At 43.1% G+C, this 24,158-nt stretch overlaps 1 protein-coding gene across 1 annotated transcript in view; it reads left to right on the top strand.

Moving 5' to 3' along the window:
- Positions 1-488: 488 nt before the first annotated feature.
- LOC120946230 (sodium/glucose cotransporter 4-like) overlaps positions 489-24,158 on the top strand; it is a 41,898-nt gene continuing 18,228 nt past the window's right edge. The window contains exons 1-6 of the mRNA XM_040361054.1: positions 489-602; positions 10,722-10,826; positions 14,839-15,003; positions 15,497-15,653; positions 19,276-19,481; positions 23,435-23,570. Coding sequence (XP_040216988.1) covers positions 489-602; positions 10,722-10,826; positions 14,839-15,003; positions 15,497-15,653; positions 19,276-19,481; positions 23,435-23,570 — 883 coding nt within the window. The remainder of the gene's footprint in view (positions 603-10,721; positions 10,827-14,838; positions 15,004-15,496; positions 15,654-19,275; positions 19,482-23,434; positions 23,571-24,158) is intronic.

The raw sequence follows: 24,158 nt of genomic DNA, 5'->3' as shown, positions 1-24,158 counted from the left end.
GAGGGGTTAACTTGCGGGCGCACTCCCGTGTCATACACTCGCCATCCATAGTGCGTATGACTCGGCCCCGCTCCCGGCGCCCACGTCATTGGATTTGATTGACAAAAGTGGAAGCCAATGGCTGCGCTGCTATCAATCTATCCAATGAAGAGCCATAAAGCCGCGGAGAGGGCTCAGGTAAGGTACCGGGGCTCAGGTAAGTAAAATGGGGTGGGGGGCTGGGGGGGCCGGACACTGCAAGGTGTTTTTTCACCTTCATGCATAGGATGCTTGAAGGTGAAAAAATATGAAGGTTTACAACCCCTTTAAGTGACCGGTTCAGAACTCTGTAGTCTGCTAGTCTGTAGATGCCAGCCGGGACACATGACAATCTTATGAAATCTGCCCATTTGCACATTGATAAACCTTGTTAGTCATTAACACTTTATTGGAAAACAAAAGTCAAATTGATTTTTCTTCACTGTTCCATAGACACTTCTCTGAGCAGGATGGAGAACAGTACAGAGGCACCATCGCTGGAGCCCCAGAAGGCGAAGTTTGGGACCGCGGACATTGTGGTGCTTGTTGTTTACTTTGTTTTTGTCCTGTTGGTTGGGATATGGGTAAGTCATCATTTATCCTGTAACTGTAGGCATAGCTCCCAATTGCCCCTCATTTGGAGGGACTGTCTCTTTTTTCAGACCAAGTCTCTCTGTTCCTCATGCATCCTTGGTTGTCCCTCTTTTTGGACTATTGTGTACATCTCTATGCATAATGTACTAGTTGACTAGCAAAAGTGCTTTTGTGCACTAAACGTTTTATCCAACCTCTATATTACTATTTTTTTTATTTTGAAAAGCCAATATTAAGAAAAATAGTCGGATGTTTTTTCACCTTAATGCATAGGATGCATTAAGGTGAAAAAACATTTACCTTTACAACCCCTTTAATGGTATAAAGTCTAAAACAAAATTCTCTTGATATAATACAAATTTTATAATACCGTTTTTAAAATTGCTTTAGTGCTCAAACATGCTCCTTTGGCGCTTACCAAAAGGAATTGATCCTGAATTACAGAAATCAAAACTTCATCTCCAGGTTGTCCCAATAACAACAAATTCCCAATGATGTGTTTCTTCAGAAGGCTGCCATGGACTGTGAGAACCAGACCTTTTGGTATCTGAGAACCAATAATCTGATTAATGTTGTGTTTTTTTTTTTTTTTAATCTGATGCTTTCAAGGGTAAAAGATATCTGCGTCATATAGACCACAAATGTCTCCATAAAGAGGACCTATCATGCTGCATTGTTATCACAAGGGATGTTTACGTTTCTTGTGATAGCATTAAAAATGCAAAATAAAATTAAGCGACAGTATAAATGTTTATTTTATTAAATAATAATAATAATAATTAATTAATATATAATATCCCTGTGCTCGCGCTCAAAGGCAAATGCATATGTAGGTTGCACATGGATATGTAAATGGTGTTCATACTACACATGTGAGGTATTGCCTCGAAAATGATAGCGAGAGCAATAATTCTAGCTCTAGACCTTTTTTGATGCTAAACCTGTAAAAAAAATAAAAAAATGTGTCGCATATGCAGAATTTTAAGTATTAAAAAAATGCTAAAAAAAAATTAAATTAAATAATGTGTAATGTTTGAGGGTTCTAAGTAATTTTCTATTGAAAAATATAAATGTTTACTTGTAAACAAAAAGTGACAGAAAAGACCTGGTCTTAACCGGTTAACGCCCGCCGCATGTATATGTACGTCCACAGAATGGCACGTACAGGCATATGGGCGTACATGTACGTCCCCACCTTTCCGCGGGTCGGGGGTCCGATCGGGACCCCCCCTCGGTACATCGGGACCCCCCTTGGAAACCCGCGGGGAGCGATCTGGGACGTTTCTAGCCGCCCCCTCGCGATCGCTCCCCGGAGCTGAAGAACGGGGAGAGCCGTATGTAAACACGGCTTCCCCGTGCTTCACTGTGGCGGCGTATCGATCGTGTCATCCCTTTTATAGGGAGACTCGATCGATGACATCAGACCTACAGCCACACCCCCCTACAGTTGTAAACACACACTAGGTGAAACATAACTCCTTCAGCGCCCCCCTGTGGTTAACTCCCAAACTGCAACTGTGCATTTTTTGCTGTGAAAATGACAATGGTCCCAAAAATGTGTCAAAATTGTCCGAAGTGTCCGCCATAATGTCGCAGTCACGAAAAAATCGCTGATCGTCGCCAAAAAAAATAATTGATAAAAATGCAATAAAACTATCCCCTATTTTGTAAACGCTATAAATTTTGCGCAAATCAATCGATAAACGCTTATTGCGATTTTTTTTTACCAAAAATAGGTAGAAGAATACGTATCGGCCTAAACTGAGGGAAAAAAAATGTTATATATGTTTTTGGGGGACATTTATTATAGCAAAAAGTAAAAAATATTGCATTTTTTTTAAAATTGTCGCTCTATTTTTGTTTATAGCGCAAACAATAAAAACCGCAGAGGTGATCAAATACCACCAAAAGAAAGCTCTATTTGTGGGGGAAAAAGGACGCCAATTTTGTTTTGGGAGCCACGTCGCACGACCGCGCAATTGTCTGTTAAAGCGACGCAGTGCCGAATTGCAAAACCTGCACTGGGCATTTAGCTGCCTAAAGGTCCGGGGCTTAAGTGGTTAAAGTGGTTAACACAGTCCCAGTCAGACAAGCCCCTACATTTCTGTGAGAGGAAGCTTGTTCTGAGGGGTGTGGTTGTTACTTAGCTATGCTAGTACAAGACACTGCAGACTGAGGGCTGGAAGCAGCTTTTCATTGAGTAAAAAGGATAATTTTCAGTATTTTCAAGTAAAAACCAGTTACAAATCATTGCATTCAGGGGTTTGGGACATTAACAAAGAGCAGGACTTCAACTAGGCTTTACCATACATCGGTGGTAGTAATATTAAATGCCAAATTGAAGTCCTGCTCCTTTTTATCTCTTTATAGTCCTAAAGTCCCACATGTTAGTAAAACTAAAATGGAGATACAATGTCTATCTGACTGCATAACTATTTCTGTCACTTAAAGTGGAGTTCCACCCATAAATATAACATTACATCAGTAGTTTTAAAAAAATGTCATTAGTCCTTTACAATTTTTTTTTTATTTTTTAGATGCCTTCAAAGTGTTGTTGCTAGGCAGAATAGTTAATCTTCCCACTTCCTGCACCCAGGTGCTTAATGCTTCCTAACCTACACCGCACAGACTCCTGGGAATGTAGTGGGTGTAACTTTCCAGGAGTCTGTGCACTCCCCAGTCTCAAAGAATCATGTGACTTGGACAGCACAGGTGCTGAATCCTGATCTGACACTGCTTGTGCAGCACTGAGCATGTGCGAGATTTGCAAGGCTGAAATCCAGGAAGTCATACAGTCTGGCTTCATGATGCCCACACTTAAGATGGCCCCAGTCAATTTCTATTTTATAAAGTGTCTAAATGCTGTAACAACCTAACAAAACGGACCTTAGTTTACGGACTAACTTTACTAGAATACATTAAGCTTGTGTATTACAGGGGTATTTATATTTAAAAAGTGAAATTGTGGCCGGAACTCCGCTTTAATTTGGGCTTTAATAACATGTTATGGTAACACATTATCAGGATAATATTAGTACCAAAAATAATACAGTCGTTTTCTTCAATACAAGCTTTGCTTGTGTGGTAAACCGAAAAGGCAGATCCTTGAGGGCCACATACTGCCCATGGCCTGTTAATGGAATATGACCATCCCCAGCTTTCCAATGATGATCACATAAATGTTGGTTAATTCACAAAAGGTCTATTTTAATAGCCATACATTTCCAACAATGCCACAAGATAGATGTTTATCAATGAATCTGTTTTTTCCAGTCTTCACTTCGGGCCAGTCGTGGAACTGTAGGAGGATATTTCCTTGCTGGAAAGACTATGACATGGTGGCCCGTAAGTATTTGTGGTATGTCTATCCATATGTAGTCTGTTCCTTTCACTGTTGGCTTTAATGTTAACCTTTTTTCTTTTCTTGGTTAAGCAAGCTAAAATTGCTCCTTTATGTTACCACTAAAAGACCAACCAGACGAACACAAGTGTTTTGTGAAGGATATTAAAGCGGTAGTTCCCCCTCAAAAAAATTGTTACCCTTAGATTGATGCTCATTTTGTCTAGGGGAATCGGCTAGTTGTTTTAAAATCGAAGCTGTACTTACCGTTGTAGAGAGCGATCTTCTCCGCCGCTTCCGGGTATGGTATTCGGGACTGGGCGTTCCTATTTTGATTGACAGTCTTCCGACGGTCGCATCCATCGCGTCACGAGTAGCCAAAGAAGCCGAACGTCGGCGCGGCTCTATACGTCGCCTGCACACCGACGTTCGGCTACTTTCGGAAAATCGTGATGCGATAGATGCGACCGCCGGAAGCCTGTCGAAAGCCTGTCAATCAAGAAGGAACGCCCAGACCCGAAGACCATACATGGAAGCGGCAGAGAAGATCGCTCTCTACAACGGTAAGTACAGCTTCGATTTTAAAACAACTAGCCGATTCCCCTAGACAAAATGAGCATCAATCTAAGGGTAACAATTTTTTTGAGGGGGAACTACCGCTTTATGGTAACACTTGAACCATCAGCATCATAGGCTAGGCAGAGAAAGTGTAAAGATATAAGGATTATTCGCCTAGTTATATTAAAGTGATGTCACAATGTAGGGTATAAGATTTCCTATAATCTGTGCCCAGTCTTGCCACACAGAGTTAATCCAGCTCTGAGCAATCCTCTTTTATTGTTCAGTGAAATAAAACAGACTTAGAGAGAAAAACCTTAGTCTGTTCCGCCCCCTTGCTGTGAGTGACAGGTTATTTACATAGCTCATGCACTAGCCTGAGACAGAGGCACATCCTGTGTAAAAAGTTCACAATTCACATCCCTCTCCCCTCCTCTCCCTTCCAGCTCTCCTAGGATTGGATGCATTTACTGTGTTTTGACTGGATGTTTCTCATCATGGGGTGTGATCCACAGTTCAGTGTGACAAGGAAATGTATGTATAGTCCAGTGAAAACACAGAATAGAAAGCAGAATATATACAGACAAGTGATCTGATTTAGGTTAGATGTATCTAGTGAGAGCTGGGCAGAATTGCAGTGTGTGTGTCTGAGGTCACCTGATCACAGTTGCAACATCAGGTTATTTACATATCTAATGCACTAGCCTGGAGACTGGCATTATTTTTTAATTCCCACCCCCACTCCTTTTCTGAAGTCATGTGGTTGCTTTTCTGGATTTTTACTGGATGTTTAGTGTAAGGAATACACAAGAGAAAATGCATGTTGACAAGGGGAGTGTAGAAGTGGGCGGGGAGTCTACTGACATCACGACTCCACCCACCGAGCTCCAGACAACAGACCCACCCACAGAATCTGCAGTTTTTCGGGTCTCTTAACAGACAGAGGAGAGATATTTGACAGGTAAGGATACATGCAGGCGGCATCTATATCCTTATAGATCAGCACTATGGCAGTAGTTTAGAAAGGATGAGAGTGGGTTTACATCCACTTTAAGGATGATATATTGCGTGTGTGTGTGTTTTGCTTTTAGTTTGAGTAGAAAAACCCCTATCGGGTTTTATAGCTGTTTGGCTGCCAACTGAGGAGATTCACCCTCTCTAATTATTCTGGAAACAATTTTTACTGGGTCAGACTGATGGGGAAATCCAACATTTTACGATTGTCACCAGAACAGGAGATAAGTAGCAATCTTCAATAGTGGGCACTTGTTCCAATTACAAATGTGTGAGGGAAAGTGAGGAATTCCCTTTGGTTTCTGTTGTGTCCAAGTGTAGTTTGTATTTAGCATGTATCTAAAGTAATGTTGTTGCATCAAATCATTTTAATATTAGAGAAAAAATAAAAACTGGTGAGGTTGCGAGGACCCAGACGGGTAGAAACACGCAACCTTCCATAAATGCAGGTGGAGAAAAGACCCCCGTCTTCATTTGGGTGAGATTGGTCACCCTTGATGCCATTTCAATTCTGGATCCTCTTATGGGTTTTCAGGTAGGTATTGTACTGGTAGGCTGACTGAGGAGGTCTAAAACCCATCTGTAAATTGAATGGTAAAGGCACCTGGTGGGGATCGGTTGGACCCATTCCAAACACGCCACACCAGGTGCCTCTGCCATTCGGTTCACCAAAGGGTTTTTGACTTCCTCTCATCCTACCAGTGAAAAAAAACTCCATTTAATCCAAAAAACAAATAAATACATAAATCAGTTTCAGCAAGAGCTGTTCTTCAAGTCTTTGAGGTAAGAACCCACCACATTCTAAAATGGCTGGCCACTAATAACAGTAAAGAACAGATTTTTTAAGTGCGTGAGTGACTTGAAAAATGATCACTGTAAATTGGGCAGCATAACTGCAGGCTTTTATATATTTTTTAACACTACTATTTACTACAACAAGAGTTAAAATACCCAGTGGTAGCCTCTGGCTAGAGAGCTGGACCTTGCTCAACACCGAGCACAGCCGTCTTGGTCTCCAGCAGATAGACTCTCCCACCCTTCAATGTTCTTCAATTGAATCAACAGCAGTGCTCAGGGAACATGTTTGGTGATCTATAGAAAGATCGTCTGTAAATTGATTCGGAAGTAGTTTTCAGCATGAACAATACACTTTCCTATTTTACAGCTTGCTTTATTGTATAATAAGTAACAGTTTAAAACACTGCATTGGCAAGTTCTGTGAGATGATTACATGTGCAAGTCCTTATACCTTTGGACTTGGTGTTGTACCTCACTGGCAGGCTACATACATGCTTGTTATGTACTTGGACTTTGTTTTAATGGTTTCTATAGCAGATATAGTATATGGTGGATGAAACTTGTGTTATTATTTATTGCCTTCGCGGCCTGACACAAAAAGACTTATCTGAATAATAAGACTATCTGAATCCGCACTCATGGAGCATCTTGATATTCCCAAAAATAATTTTTTTCCTTTTCAATGTTTCTATTGTGTATTTTAATTCTAAACTAGGTACAGAAAGATGTATATAGATGTCAAAAAATATTAAAAATAATTCTAGACAAAATATCTATGATGACCAACAAGCTGATTCAAGAGAAAAGTACTACACAGGGTAGTGACAGGGCGGACTTTTTCAGGCAATCACAAGGACATAGAGTTTAAGAAAAATATAAATTTAATTACAAGATATATATAATAAATTTCAATAAAATACGATGAAAAAGTACAAAATATACAGTCACAAGCAATATTTTCTTTTGTCTCGCCTACGCGTTTCGCCTAGCGGCTTCTTCAGGACGAGTTTGAGAGAGAGTTTTTGACAATAGAGTATTGCTAATTTCATAAATCAATTGAATTGTTAGCCATCTACGTGCATCGAGGACCAAATGGAGTCAAGGATGTACAGATGATCTAAAGTTGGTGAAAAAGCCCACTAAGAGGAGAGAAGAAAGTCTCCTATGATTAGCAGCAAGCCGTAATGTATCAAAATACATAAATAAATATGGATAGATTCTGACATAAAGTAAGAACCAATGCAGACCGGGACCAGTGAAGCAGGGAGCAGGTGGAGAAAGCCAAGAGGGAAATTAGATCCACACAAAAGGCAGCCACACTGCAATGTCCATTAAAGGACAATCCAAAAAGTTGGAAGCCTCAATGGAGAAGAATCCTTGTGTGTCCCGGGGGGGTAGCCTTTGCTGCACTACAGCTGAGTAGCTGTAGTATCTGTGTAGACATAGCTAAACTAGAGGTAGATTCATCCGAAGAATAAGAAAGGTCTGGAAATAGAGAAGAGTAAGGTAGGTCGGGACTCGGGAGTGACTAGGGGGGTAAAAGAAGTCTGAACCTATTATATATTATTATTATTATTATTATTGTTGTTATTATTATGTAAAGTTGAAATCCATTATTTTATATTAAATGTGGTCGTAAAGGCTTATCACCTATAAGTTATTTTAATCTGTGTCCCACCAGTTGGGAAGGCTTTTTCAGATTTTCTGTTTAGAGATGGCGATTACCAGGACAGGAAATGGGAATCTAGGAAACCAGTTCTAATCCATCCCACCTCTCTTCAGAATAATTGCGTTGGCCAGAGTTTTGCTTTTTTAGCAGTTCTGGGTATAAAGATGTATTTATCAGTTTTGAGTTTAGTTTATGTAGAAATTTGGCCTTAAAGGGTTTGTAAAGGTTCAGGTTTTTTCACCTTAATGCATCCCTGAGCCCTGGAAAGTCCCGCGTCGCGAACGCCCTTGATCGCTGGCTTCTCGGCTCTGCATTGGGTAGATTGATAGCAATCTGCTCGCGCTTCTGTCAATCAAATCCAATGACGCGGGCGGCAGGGGGCAGGGCCGAGTCTTGCAATTAGCGTCTATGGACGCCGAATTCAGGACTCGGGAGCACGCCCGTAAAGTAACCCCCTTGTGAGAGCGCTTCCCAAAGGGGGTTATCTGAAGTGGGAAGGAGCTGAGAGAGCCGCCGAGGGACCCCAGAACAGGAGGATCGGGGCCACTCTGTGCAAAACGAACTGCACAGTGGAGGTAAGTATGATATGTTTGTTATTTAAAAAAAAAATCGAACCTTTAAAACCCCTTTAAAGCGGAACTTTTAACCATAACAATTTGATGAAAAAAAACGTTCTTTAGCAAGAAATATACAGTCCACATTAATAATTATGCTACCACAATGAGGGTGTGCTGTGAAATGCCCCCAGCATTGTTCCTGTCTCTTCTTGCTAGAGGCTGCCATTTTGCTGAAGCCCAGAGCCCCTGAGCACAGTGCTGAAAAATGGAGAGCAACTGAACATGTACAGAGTAGGATGAGACAGTTGCTGTATTTTAAACAGTATAGACACTTATTTTTAATGTTTTAGGCCCCGTACACACGACTGAACATGTCCGCTGAAACTGGTCCGACGGACCAGTTTCAGCAGACATGTTCATTCGTGTGTACGGCCGACCGGACAATTGCCGGGCGGATCGGACAGTTTCCAGTGGACAAATGTTTCTTAGCATGCTAAGAAACATGTCCGCTGGAAGCCTGTCCGTCGGACATGTTCGGTCGTCTGTACAGACTCACCAGACATGTCCGATCGGCCGAAAGCCCTCGCATGCGTCAAAGTGATTCGACGCATGCGTGGAAGCATTGACCTTCCAGGGCCGCGCACGTCGCCGTGTCATCGTCGCGGCGACGGCGTGGCCACGTCACCGCGTATCGTGTCCGCGCGGATTTCTGTCTGATGGTGTGTACAACCATCAGACAGAAATCCGGCAGCGGACGCAGCGGACATTTCCGGGCAGATCCGCTGGTGTGTACGAGGCCTTACATAGCTATGCCTGTGACAGGGTACAGCATGAAATGATCTAACAGGACTTAATTTTGACAAATGACACTAAATTTAGCTAGGAACACTTCAGCTTAGACTGTAATTAGCCTGAGCTTTTCAACACTTCCTGCGCTCAGTATGTTTCTCCTAAGCTTAGGACATTGAATATTTCTGCCTGCTGCTGTTGAGTTGTTTCCAGAAGCTGGTAACAATGGGGGGGGGGTGTAACAATGTATGCATTATGAAAAGTTAACCATCCTAGCCAGTCAACATGTTTTTTACAGTGGTGTACTGTTTGTTGCAAGCATTCCAGAAGTTTTTTTTTCTCTTCGACCTTGCCCCAGCTAGGGGCTTGTGCTAAAGGCTCAGGTAATTTCAGCTATCCTGCTTGGGGGTATATATATGCAGATGGAACAATGCAGGGAAATGACTGTCTGTATGGAATACTCCACCAACTAACATCTTCGGGAGAGTGGTCTCTCTAAGGCTGCATTCACACCTGAGCGTAGCGTTTTGCCGCGATTTTGCAGCGTTTTTTACCGCAATTTGACGCAATATTTGCAGCATTTTTTACCGCGATTTTTGCGGCGTTTTTTACCACGTTTTGTCGCGAATTTGGACAGGTCTAGGGTCACCAATGTTAAAAACTGAAAAACGCCCAAATCTGCCTTAAAAAAAGTCCCAGAACTTGTTTGAGCTTCAGGCGTTTTTGAACTTCTGGCTTCAGGCGTTTTGTAGTGGAGATGTGAACCATCTCCATAGAGAATAATAGATTTTTTCCGTTTTGTAGCTTCAGGCTTCAAGCTACAAAACGCCCAGGTGTGAATGGGGTCTAAAAGGGTGCTACCACCTGCTTACAAACTAAAGCTTGATTAAAAATGTATTGAACGTTTTATCTTATTGACTATAAAAGCACAGACGCTGAGGTTACATAGAACAAGATTGGGCATGGTGTTTAGTCCCTGATAACTCCACACTGTTTATTTTGCCTGAAGTTGGTGCTATGGTCTAATACATTATACTGTTTGAAGACTTTTTTAGTCTAATCCTGTCCATCCAGTCAAAATATTACTATTACTTAAAATATTTTTGAAATTAAGCCTACTAAATTTCCAGCCTGGCGTTCATCTTGTACAGCTGGCAAGCTAAATTCTTCAGTAGCCCCCAATCTGATTTGGCAGGTCTCAAGCAACTGATAAGTAGTTTTAAGAAAAATGGCATTGTGTTGTACAGAATCATGCAATGATACCAAAACACCCTGGGAAAAGCTTGCTGAATAAGGTAAAATGAGCGATATTTGGCACAGATGCAGTGTTTTAAATAACATTAGCTATACCCTGGCTGATTTTCCTTGTCCTTGGTTTTTGCAGATTGGAGCCTCACTAATGTCCAGCAATGTCGGCAGCACTTTGTTTGTTGGAATGGCAAGCTCTGGAGCATCTGGAGGCTTGGCGTTTGGAGGCTTTGAATGGAATGTAAGAAAGGGTCTTGTGTTCTGTTTATAATACTGATCTGTAATATTCCCCCAGTAAAGCTAAAGAATATTTCTATAGACCCCTGCAGCCATTGACAACCTCTCATCTTCCTTCACAGACATGGGATTCTACACCTCATTAAAGCAGTATAAACCCAAAAAACAACAATTTATTAATTGCAGCTTACCAACTTTTAGATGTGGTGTATGCTTATTTCCCTTTATTTTCACATGATGATACCAACAGGTTGTTTTTTGTTCAATTTTCTTTACAGACCAAGCTATCCAGACAAAGCATTTTATACTGACAGGGTGCTTACAATGTCTGCTTGTATTTATTTATGATAAAATCCCCCCCCTCCTCCTGTACTGCCCAGACAAGGCCACTTCTGTCTAGAGATGGCCTGCCGTCGTTCGCAGTCCACAGTCCGCCAAACCGTCGGACATCTGGTGATGTTCGCGGCGGTCCACAATGTTACATGGGTAAGAACTTTGACCTATCACACATCCATCAGTTGGTGCAGGACAGCCAATTGAGACATTTCAGCACATGGACATACCCCCTACCTTATAAATAGACCTGATCTGGCGGCCATCTTACATTCTGATTTTTGTCAGTGTAGGGAAAGGGTGCTGTTTGGAGCAGGGACAGTCAGGCTGTATTCATTCAAATAGCTATCTAAAATGTCCACAAAAGTCCTTTTAAGGACTGGTATAGGTGTGCTACTTGCTCTAGTATATAGGTGTCTAAATCTGACTACAGACAAGTGGTCTAGCAAACACGGGCAGGGAAGGTATATAACTTTCACTGCCCACTGGGTGAACGTTCTGACGGCCGTCAAGCATGTAACCCGTGGCACCCATGTAGATTTGGTTTTACCGCCACGGATTGCATGCAGGCCTGCCTCTTATTCTCCTCCTCCTACTCTATCCTCCCTCTCCTCCTCGGCTGACTCCTCATTTTCCGAAGCTACCGTCTCTTCCGCTGCGCCGCCCCCAAGATCCCCAGAACGTATTCGACATGCCAGGTGAGACGTTGCCATGCTGTGCTGCGTCTGTTGTGCCTGGAAGACAAGACCCACACTGGTCCTGCAGTCCTTTCAGCTTTGCGTTCACAGGGAGATCAGTGGCTAACACCGCTCAATTTGACAGTTGGTAAAGTGGTGTGCGACAACGGTGACAATCTGCTGAGCACGATGAAACAGGGAAAAATTACACACGTGCCATGCATGGCACAGGTCTTGAACTTGGTCGTGCAGCGATTCGTTGCCAAATACCCTGGGCTCCAGGATGTCTTTTTGCGGCAGGCCTGTAAAATCTCGGCCCATTTCAGAAGATCTTAGACGGCCATGGCTCGCCTTGCTGACATTCAGCGGCGACACAACCTGCCCATCAGACGTCTTATTTGTGACTGCCCGACGCGATGGAACTCAACTTTGTATATGCTTGACAGGCTGCTCCAGCAGAAACGTGCAGTTAACGACTACCTTTACGAACTTTGCGGCAGGACAGGTTCTGGGGAGCTTGGTTTTTTTGCACCGCACCAGTGGCTGCTCATGCTCGACTCATGCACACTTCTGCGGCCATTTGATGAGATCACCAAACTGGTCAGTCGCAGCCAGGGCACCATAAGTGACATCGTACCTTACGCCTTCTTTCTGGAGCATGCATTGCGTTGTGTCATTGATCAAGCCGTCGAGGAGCAGGAGCAGGAAGATGAGGAAGTCGCAATGCTGGATGAATTCCCAAATTTTAAAACATGTTCTATTTTTTTTCACCGATGGGAAAACAAACCGATGGGGCCCACACACGATCAGTTTGTCAGATGAAAATGGTCCGTTTTCATCAGACAAATCGATCGTGTGTACAGGGCTTAACAGGTTTTCTTCTAAGATTGCACTGAATTTGGCTCCATCCATCTTCTCATCAACTATTACCAGCTTCCCTGTCCCTGCTGCAGTTGTGCCATACCCTTTCCATTTTTGGATGATGGATTGAACAGAGCTCTGTGAGATGTTCAAAGCTTTGGATATTTTTTTAAAACCTAACCCTGCTTTAAACTTCTCCACAACTTTATCCCTGACCTGTCTGGTGTGTTCCTTGGCCTTCATGGTGCTGTTTGTTCACTGAGGTTCTCTAACAAACCTCTGAGGACTTCACAGAACAGCTGTATTTATACTGAGATTAAATTACACACAGGTGGACTCTATTTATTTACTAATTAGGTGACTTCTGAATGCAATTGGTTCCACTAGATTTTAGTTAGGGGTATTAGAGTAAAGGGGGCTGAATACAAATGCACGCCACACTTTTCAGATATTTATTAAAAATTTGGAAAAGCATTTATCATTTTCCTTCCACTTCACAATTATGTGCCACATTGTCTTGGTCTATCACATAAAATCCCAATAAAATACATTTACATTTTTGGTTGTAACATGACAAAATGTATGTATGTGTATGAATACTTTTTTAAGGCACTGTGGGCCAGATTCTCGTACATCTGCGTATCTTTGCGCGGGCGTAACGTATCCGATTTACGTTACGCCTCCGCAACTTAGAAGGGCAAGTGCTGTATTCTCAAAGCACTTGCTCCGTAAGGCCGGGTACACACGAACAAACATGTATGGTGAAAGCGGTCCGTCGGACCGTTTTCACCATACATGTCTGCCAGAGGGCTTCTGTACGATGGTTGTACACACCATCGTACAGAAGTCCGCGCGTAAACAATACGCGGGGCGTGTCCGCGGTGTCGCCGCGTCGATGACGCGGTGTCGCCGCGACAATGACGCAGCGACGTGGGCGGCCCGCCTTTAAAATGCTTCCACGCATGCGTCAAAGTCATTCGACGCATGCGAGGGACAGCGGGCGCCTGGACATGTACGGTAGGTCTGTACTGACGACCGTACATGTCCGAGCGGGCAGGATTCCAGCGGACGGTTTTAAAACACGTCCAGGAATATTTGTCTGCTGGGAAAAGGCCCGGCAGGCAAATGTTTGCTGGAATTCGGCCCGCTCGCGCCCACACACGACCGAACATGTCTGCTGAAACTGGCCCGCGGACCAGTTTCAGCAGACATGTTTGGTCGTGAGTATGGGGCCTTAGTGGGAACGACGGCCATACTTAAAGCGGGAGTTCCGCGGAAAAACTTTTTTTTTTTTTTAAGACGTTTTTGTAACAATGATGGTACAACGAAAATTGTACTCACCAGTCTCCTACTCGCAGCCGCTACCAAGACGATTTCCCCCAAAATAATATTTTATAAAAATTGATGATGGACATTGCCATCTTAACTGCGGGCACTCTGAAGCCCTCCTGAAGCCCTTCCGGGATGCGGTGAATGCTGTCCCAGCATTCACCGCTCTATCCCACGCTTGCGCAGTGTGGCGGCGAGCAGCGCCGTCAACACTGCGCCGTTGCTAGGACAATGGCCGGCAGCGTCCTGAAAAGGACACGCCCCGCTGTGACTAGCAGACAAGTTACTAGTCACGTGACCCGCGAGATATCGCGGGATTTCGAACACAGCGCGTCTCTTGGGATTCTCAGGACTAACTCCCAGGAGACATAGCGCTGATTGGGGATTTTGAAAACCACTCCCGTGGGGAAAAGTGAGTGACAGCTCACTAAAGGCCCTCGTTCAAAGGTAAGGAGGCCGAGAAAAGCCTAACGTAAACGGCGTAACTGTACTGCGTCGGCTGGGCGTATGTTCGTGAATTCGCTGATTTACATATTTTGACGCTTAAATCAGCGTGCACGACCCTAGCGGCCAGCGTAAATATGCAGTTACGGTCCGACGGCATAATAGACTTACGCCTGTCGGATCTACTAGAAATCTATGCGTAACTAAGAATCAGGCGCATAGATACGACGGCACAACTCAGAGATACGACGGCGTATCTGGAGATACGCTGTTGTATCTCTTTTGAGAATCTGGCCCTGTATGTTTTCCAGTTGTGGCTGCTTGTGAAAAATTGTCCCTTTTTCTACTATCATCCTTGTGCTTTTCCATTAGGCTACCTGGGTGTTGATCGCCCTAGGCTGGATATTTATGCCTGTCTACATCGCTTCTGGTGTGATCACCATGCCGGAGTATTTGAAAAAACGTTTTGGTGGTCGCCGCATCCAAATGTATATGTCGGTGCTTTCCCTCCTTCTCTATATACTTACTAAAATATCGGTGAGTGTAACCAATGGCACAGACATGTTTGGGACGGCTCTGTTTAAACTAAATGCTAAAAAAAAAAAAGAGTATATTGTTGGCTCACGTAGTGCTTGTGTTTCAGACGGATATCTACGCAGGAGCGCTCTTTATTCAGGTCGCTCTAGGCTGGGACATTTACTTGTCTACAATTCTACTGGTCGTTGTTACAGCAATTTTCACCATCGCAGGTTAATACAGAGTACTGGTTATGTTTATCACACATCCAAACAGAGATGTATACCCCTCCAAAGATATGACATCTGTCCCCATCTTCTTCCAATGCACTGTCACCATTGGTTAGTCAGTGCAGGTGCCCGTTGCCCTATAGTTCCACTTATCAGTCTATTATGAACTATTATGAACGGTCCTAGTCCTGTAAAATAACGGAACCTAAAGAACAACGGTGCCAATGTTTCCAACAGTTACAGTTACAAGGACTTAAACCACACATTCCCTGTAATATTTGGAGGGTTTTTTTGTGTTTGTTTTTTTTTTTTTATATATTTTTAGAATTTGCTATTTGTTCCTGTCCTCCATTTATACAGGTGGGCTGACTGCTGTAATCTACACAGACACTTTGCAAGCTATCATCATTGTGATCGGTGCCCTTACACTCACCTTCATATGTAAGTATGTCTACTTCAAGATGGAGCCTAAATCCCCATACCAGTTATATTGTTTAACTTTGCCTATACTACCCATACGTAGGGCAGAACTGGACCCTTGGAAGCCCCGTGCCATCTAGCTGTGTGTGTGTTTTATTGTTAAGTTGTTTTGCTTTAGAGTCTATTCACATTCATGTGACTAAAGAATTGTGTGATTTTCATTGCGACGTTACCCTGCGACTTAGGTTTCGATCTTGTCACGACTTTGGCTTTGACCAATGTGATCATTATGTTTGTGCTGCACAAAGTCACTAGACATATCCAAAACGCAAACATTTGTTTCGTTTCATTTGGTTTCTTTATTTTTATTTTTCTACCAAATTCCAAATTTTTAGAACGATTCAAATCAGTCCAAAATTTTCACATTTAAATTCTGTGCTGGTTGTACCAAACGATGACTCATCAGCTGTCAGCGGGTTTCCCCACTGACAGCTGAATGTAAAAAAAAAAAGAATGCCGGCAATGCAAAATAAATGAGAAATAAATGAAAAACCGGTGTGGCGAGCCCCCCCCCCCCTCCCAATGCATACCAGGCCCTTCGGGTCTGGTATGGACTTTAAGGCCTTGTACACACGAGAGGATATCCGCTGGAAACGGACTACTTCAAATACTTGGCGGATTTTGATCTGATGGCTGTACACACCATCAGATCAAAATCCCCGCGGAATACATCCGCGGTGACGTCGCCGCGCCGTCGCCGCAAAATGACGCGGCGACGTGCGCGACCCTGGAAGGTAAATACTTCCACGCATGCGTCGAATCATTATGACGCATGCGAGGGATGGGAGCGGACGGACTGATCCGGTGAGTCTGTACAGACGACCGGATCAGTCCGCTGGACAGGATTCCAGCGGATAGATTTCTTAGCATGCTAAGAAATTTTAATCCGCTGGGAATCCGTCGGCTGGATTTTTATCCGCCGGGAAATGTCCGCTAGGCCGTACACACGACCGGATCTATCTGCTGGAACTGATCCGCGGATCAATCCCAGCGGATCGATCCGGTCGTGTGTACGGGGCCTAAGAGGGCAACCCCAAGACAATTTTTTTTTTAAATGGCGTGGGGTTCCCCTCAAAATCTATACTAGACCCTTATCCGAGCAGTTCATACACTGTTTGACCCTGCTGTTCTTTCTCCACCCTCCTGTTCATTTCCCCACCACAGTTGGGGATTTTGCAGAGCAGAGCAGTGTTGGCAGCTCGTGCACATGCTCAGTTTTTAGTTATTTCTATCCTGAGCAATTCCTCCCTATCCCATATGACTATAAAGTCACACATGTAGGCATATACACAGTGGTAAATGACAGACCACTCCTTCCCTCCTCCATGCACAAAAACAGCTAAACACAATGGGGGTGGGATTTTACATATTAATTGGTGGAGGCATCACCTCCCTCTTATTCTAATGGCCCGTACACACGATCCGAATATCGGACGAAAACGATCGTACGATTTTCGGATCGTGTGTACACTACTTTTGAGAGCCGATCACGACAGTTCATCCGATATTATTTGTCGGACATGCACGAAAATTTTCCTCGTTTGATGTTAGATCGTACGATTTTCGTTTATTCAACACATGACATCACTTACGATTATTTTTTTCGGTCGTACGAGAATTTTCGTGACTTTAATAACCTATTTCATTTTACTTGCGTCTATTAACCACTTACCCCCCGGACCATATTGCTGCCCAAAGACCAGAGTACTTTTTGCGATTCGGGACTGCGTCGCTTTAACTGACAATTGCGCGGTCGTGCGACGTGGCTCCCAAACAAAATTGGCGTCCTTTTTTTCCCACAAATAGAGCTTACTTTTGGTGGTATTTGATCACCTCTGCGGTTTTTAGTTTTTGCGCTATAAACAAAAATAGAGAGCCAATTTTTAAAAAAATGAATATTTTTTACATTTTGCTATAATAAATATCCCCCAAAAATATATAAAAAAAAATTTTTTTTCCTCAGTTTAGGCCGATACGTTTTCTTCTACATATTTTTCGTAAAAAAAATCGCAATAAGCGTTTATTGATTGGTTTGCGCAAAAGTTATAGCGTTTACAATATAGGGGGTATTTTTATGTCATTTTTATTATATTTTTTTTACTAGTAATGGCGGCGATCAGCGATTTTTTTTTCGGTATTGCGACATTATGGCGGACACTTCGGACACTTTTGACACATTTTTGGGACCATTGGCATTTTTATAGCGATCAGTGCTATAAAAATGCATTGGATTACTATAAAAATGCCACTGGCAGTGAAGGGGTTAACACTAGGGGGTGGGGAAGGGGTTAAGTATGCCTGGGTGTGTTCTTACTGTGGGGGGGGGGGTGGCCTCACTAGGGGAAACACTGATCTTCTGTTCATACATTGTATGAACCGAAGATCAACATTTCCCCTGCTGACAGGACCGGGAGCTGTGTGTTTACACACACAGCTCCCGGTCCCCGCTCTGTAACGAGCGATCGCGTGTGCCCGGCGGCGATCGCGCCCGCCGGGCACACGCACGGGAGTCGGGGGCGAGCGGGGGGCGCGCGCGCGCGCCCCTAGTGGCGGCTGGGAGAGAGGACGTCATATTACGTGCTCTCACCCAGCAGAGCCACCTTGTGGACGTATATCGACGGTGCGCGGTCGGCAAGTGGTTAAGCGAAAAAAAGTCGTACGATCCGTCGTACGATATTCGGATCGTGTGGACACAGGCTGTAGTGGCGTGTCACGGCCTGTGATTGGCAAAAAAAATCATATTTGTATGATGATTTAAAACCGTTTATTGAAATGAATTATTTTTTCCTCTGTATTCCAAAGGCTCTTATTTTTTATTTTGAACATGTGACCAGCAGCAGAGGACTAGAAGCTCCTCCTGCCGCTGTTTCCCTGCAGATAGGCTGGAAAATAGCTGGGTCATGTGACAGCTGTATATTGATTAGGAAAAAAAGGCAGTTTGATTTTTTCTTTATGAAAATAATTACAGTGCCATCATTCATATACAGAAGTTGAAGGGATACTGTAAATTTAACAGTGTGTGTTTAGTATCACTTTAGGACAAACCTGCAATTTGTCCATTGATACTGGCAATTAAAGTGGTTCTAAAGGCAGAGAGTTTTTTTTCATCTTAGGTTTTTTATCTTGATGTACAGAATGCATTATGTGCAGCAGCCTCCCTTAGACCCTCTAATACTTACCTGCGCCCCATCTCGATCTATCAATGTTGCACGAGAGACTCAGCTGTCCGGCACTCTCCTTCCTGAAACACACAGTGGGGGCCATTGGTTTTCGCTGCTGTCAAAGTCAGTGAGCGAATCAGAGGATAGAGGGGGTGGGGTTGCTTGCAGTGGGGGCCCTGGGCAGGAGGGAGGGGCCAGGAGCTCTATTGTGGGACCTGAGAAGAGGAGGATCTGGGCTACTCTGTGCAAAAACCACTGCAGGTAAGTATAACATGTTTATTTGTTTTAAATAATAATAAAAAAAATACTTCAGTATCACTTTGTCACCCATGCCTTTATAATAGTGTCTAATTTTACTCTGATCCCTGTTCCTAGGAACCATACCTTTTTATTATTATTATTTTTTATTTTTTTTATTTTAGCTTTTCACGAGGTTGGCTGGTACCCAGGCCTGGAGAAAAAGTATATGGAAGCCATACCTCAAGTGATTGTCCCAAACACAACGTGTCATTTGCCCCGTAGTGATGCCTTCCACATGTTACGTGACCCAATCACTGGGGACCTGCCCTGGCCTGGCCTCATATTTGGTTTGACCATTTTGTCCTTATTTTCTTGGTGTAATGATCAGGTAAATCCTTCTTACTCCACCAATATTGTACTGTAATTAGAATTCTTAAAAAAAACTTTAGTAAAAAAAAAAAGATATATATATATATATATATATATATATATATATATATATATATATATATATAATCTTTTTTTTTTTTTACTAAAGTTTTTTGTAATGTAATTTTAAAAAAAAAATGCTTTTTCATTTCAGTCTTCAGCTATCTAAGTTGTTCATAAAACTACCAAAAATGTTTATAGAATATCCACAGAAATGACAATTCTTGCTTGTGATTAGCTGAATTATTTTATAAGTGTTTGAGGTTACATTTGCAGGCACCATTACATCTGGAAAGAAAACGAAAATTGCATGGCTACCTTGAGAAGTTGGTACAGCAGCCTATCAATGTACACAAAACAAAAACCGACAAGACTCTCCCGAAGGGCTCTTTAATGCCAGCCGCTAGAATTCTAACATTGTAGCCTGGAAATTTTAACTCCACCTGTCAAACTCGCTCATTGAGATCAATGGGTTTACACTGCAACCACAAGCCAAGCACTTGGCTTGCAGTTTTGGCATAGTCTTGCAATGTAAAATTGGCATCTATATAGGTATTTATATAGTGCCAACAATTTACACAGCACTTTACATATATATTGTACATTTGTGTCAGTCCCTGCCCTTGAGGAGTTTACAATCTAAGGTCCCTAACTCACATTGATACATACACATATTGGGGCCAATTTAGACAGAAGCCATTTAAACTACCAGCATGTCTTTGGAGTGTGGGAGGAAACCCACGCAGGCACAGGGAGAACATGCAAACTCTAGGTAGGTAGTGCTGTGGCTGGGATTCAAACCAATGACCCCAGTGCTGCCAGGCGGAAATGCTAACCACTAATGCCCTGTACAACGACCGGTTTTCCTGACATGCCAAAACCCAAATTTTTTCCTGACGTGATTCCTCTCAAGCCTGCCTTGCATACACACTTTCAGTCAAAAAAAAAACGCTTGACCAAAGAGCGGTGATGTCCAACACGTACGACGGCACTATAAAGGGGAAGTTCCATTAAAATGGTGCCACCCTTTGGGCTGCTTTTGCTGATCTTCGTGTTAGTAAAAGTTTGGTGAGAGACGATTCATGCTTTTCAGTCTTCGTGCTTTTCAGTCCAATACAGCGTGACGAATGTGCTATCTCCATTACGAACGCTAGTTTAACCAGAACAAGGGCTGCTATCTCATACTTGATTCTGAGCATGCGTGTTTTTTTCCCCTCGGAAAAGCATACACACGAGCGGTTTTCGCGATGAGAAAAAGACTGACAGGAAACACGATGGGAGAAAATAGAGCAGGTTCGATTTTTTTTTTTTGCGAGCAGTTTTCTCGTCGGGAAAACTGCTATGGAGCATACACACGATCGGTTTTCCCGACCAATCTAAAAAATGGCAGTTTTCTCATCGGGAAAACTGGTCGTGTGTACGAGGCATTACCCACTGTGTGTATGATTCAGTGTCAAATACCTTGATCAGGCTATATATTAGGAACACACATACAGCTGCACATTTATGCAATTATCTAATTAGACAACCATGTGGCAGCAGTACAGGGATAAAATCTTACAAATACAGGAAAGGAGTTTAAGTTAATGTTCATATCAAATACCAGAATGGGGACAAAATGTGATAAATGTGATCTTGAAAATTGACCAATGTCATTGCTGGGTTTGTATTGAATATTTCTGTAAATGCTAATTTTGGGTGATTTTCATGCACAAGAATCTCCAGTGCAGCCTTTTTCAACCGGGGTTCCCTAAAACCCTAGTGTTCCTCCAGAGAGGTTGATAGAGATTCCTTGAGCAACAAACAATTCCACCTCTTAGATAAGTTACCACTGACAATTATCATCTTTTGATCTATCTGTAACGGGGGGATTCTTCCTACGGAATATAAATATAGGAGCGTTCTTCCCATTGACCATCTCACTACTATACTGTGCGCTGTAGATCTAGTAAATATTAGCAGGGGTTCCATCAGACCAGAAAGTTAGGCAATTTAAGGGTTGCCCCACGTTAAAAAGTTTGATTTAAGATTGCTCTAGCGTTTACTCAGAGTGGTGCAAAAAACAAACATTCATTAATCGCCAGTTCTGTCCGTGACCCGTGACAGTAAGGTGTTTTTTCACCTAAAAGCGGGGGTTCACCCAAAAATTTACATTCAGCCGAGTTATCCTAATGACAATCGGCAGTTTTTTTTTATTCTATCCCCGTACATACCGTATTTTCACCGCCGCTTCCGGGTATGTCTTCTGCGGGACTGGGCGTTCCTAATTGATTGACAGGCTTCCGACCAACGCATACAGCGTGTCACGAGTTGCCGAAAGAAGCCGGACTGCGAGTCGGCTCTATACGGCGCCTGCGCACTGACGTTCGGCTTCTTTCGGCAACTCGTACCGTGCAGTATGCGACGGTCGGAAGCATGTCAATTAATTAGGAATGCCCAGTCCCGCAGAAGACATGCCCGGAAGCGGCGGTGAAAATACGGTATGTACGGGGATAAAATAAAAAAAAACAGCCGATTGTCATTAGGACAACTCGGCTGAATGTAATGTTAAAACATTTTTTTGGGGTGAACCCCCGCTTTAATGCATAATGCAGGTCATTGGCTGAAGAAAGAACCAATCAGTAGTTCCGAAACACGTCCCATGTTGATGACCAATTTCCTGTTTGCGGTCCACGCTGGTTGTCCCCTTCTGCTGACGTCATTTCCGGGATCCTTGTTTCATGCTGACCTAGACTGCTTCACCAGTGTTCCAGAGCCTGGAGCGCACATCTGCTGGTCTCCCTGGATTTTTTGCTGGAAGTTGTATATACTGGGACCCTCCTGATGCTGGATCACCCATTGTACACACGTATGATATGCCCTTCCTTATCTTCGATCCTGTGAGGCCCCGTACACACGACAGAGGAACTCGACGTGCTTGGCACGTCGAGTTCCTCGTCGAGTTTTGGGATGAAGCCGCCGAGGAGCTCGGCGGGCCGCCTTCTCCCATAGAACAACGCGGACAACGAGAAAATAGAGAACATGTTCTCTATTTTCTCGTCGAGTTCCTCGGCGGCTCCATCGAGCCAAAACTGTACAGACGACAGAGTTTCTCGGCAGAATCCGGGTTTTGACGAGTTTCTCTGTGAATTCTGCCGAGAAACTCTGTCGTGTGTACGAGGCCTAAGTGTTTGTAATCCTTTTTGGGGATATTAAAAGTTTTTAATTCTGCACTTAGAGGCGCCTTTTTCTTTTATCTGCTAACCCCTTTAAGCTTTTGTGACCTTCACTGTGAACATACATGCAGTCAGGTTAGGGGAATGTATGGTGGCTGCAGGTTAAGTGCTTCTTTTGTGTACTGTCCACCAATAAATTCTGAAAAATAGGAGGGGCAAGAAGAAAATTACATAGAAGATGTTTGAAATCAGGGAAAGAAATGTAATACAATACACAGATATGATTTACAATGTGAAGATAATCTTTCAGCTAAAACATTCTTTCCAAAAATAATATTTAGATTTTTAGGAAGAGATCACCCACTGATTCCTACCTGCAATGATCAGTATGAAGGTGTCTCTTTTGGATTTGGGTTTTTGATGGAATGATGCTTTAGATCAGCCTTTCTCAACCTTTACCCCTACAAAGAGGAACCCCTGAGATAACGTTCAGGGTCTCAGGGAACCCCTCTAAAATATATACTATATCTATAACTCATGATACATTACTTTACATTTGTGGTCATTGGGAAAAATTGCCCTCTTACAGAAAGCTAAAAAGATCGGTGGTGTCAGTGGGAACTTATCTGAGAGGCCAAACTTGCTCAGGGAACCTCTAGCAACCTCTAGAGAAACCTTAGTGTTCCATGGAACCCTGGTTAAGTAATCCTGTTTTAGACCCCTGAGTTCAGCATTTTTATTTATTTTTTTCTCTTAGATTATGGTGCAGAGATCTCTGTCAGCTAAGAATCTGTCTCATGCCAAAGGAGGATCCATTCTTGCTGGGTACTTAAAGCTGTTGCCTATGTTCTTCGTTATAATGCCAGGCATGATTAGCAGAGCTCTATATCCAGGTACATGTTTAATGAACATATATGCCTGGAGAAAAAGTTTTAAGCCCAACTCTGACTTGTCAAACCACACTGGTTCCCACTAAAGCCACTGCAATTCTTAACCAGATTTCATGTCTTCTATATAAGGGACATTTTATAAGTTCTAGCAGTAGCATTGCCAAGGAACACACATATCAATGTCCCAAAATGAGCAGGTTTTGTAGGTACTCCTTATTTTTCTCTTCCTGTCTGTACAATTTAAATATAACATTTTCGGTAAATATCTTGTACTATCTAGCATTACATACTTGTATGACCCTTACTTACATACTTGGATGACTCATCCTGGCGTCTCTCTGGCGCCTCCCTCTGTTTCTAGAATGTTGGAGAATATTCTAGAAAATAGTGGGCAGAAGGTAGGAGGGTTGCCTTCAATATTTATGGGCTCTCAACCAGTCCCCAGTAGTGGGCCTGGCAGGGGACTAAAAAGCTCATAAATAGGAATGAGCCATGCCAGCAGGGGAGTTGGGTGGAAGATGGAGAAGCAGTGCTGGGAAGAGGCTGTCGGCGGCCCTTAAAGGACCCCCACCGGAGGGAGGGGACACCTTG

Source organism: Rana temporaria, chromosome 7, assembly GCF_905171775.1.
Source record: "Rana temporaria chromosome 7, aRanTem1.1, whole genome shotgun sequence".
Lineage (NCBI taxonomy): Eukaryota > Metazoa > Chordata > Amphibia > Anura > Ranidae > Rana > Rana temporaria.
Note: the sequence above shows the minus strand (reverse complement) of the source record. Positions and strands in the feature narration are given on the sequence as shown.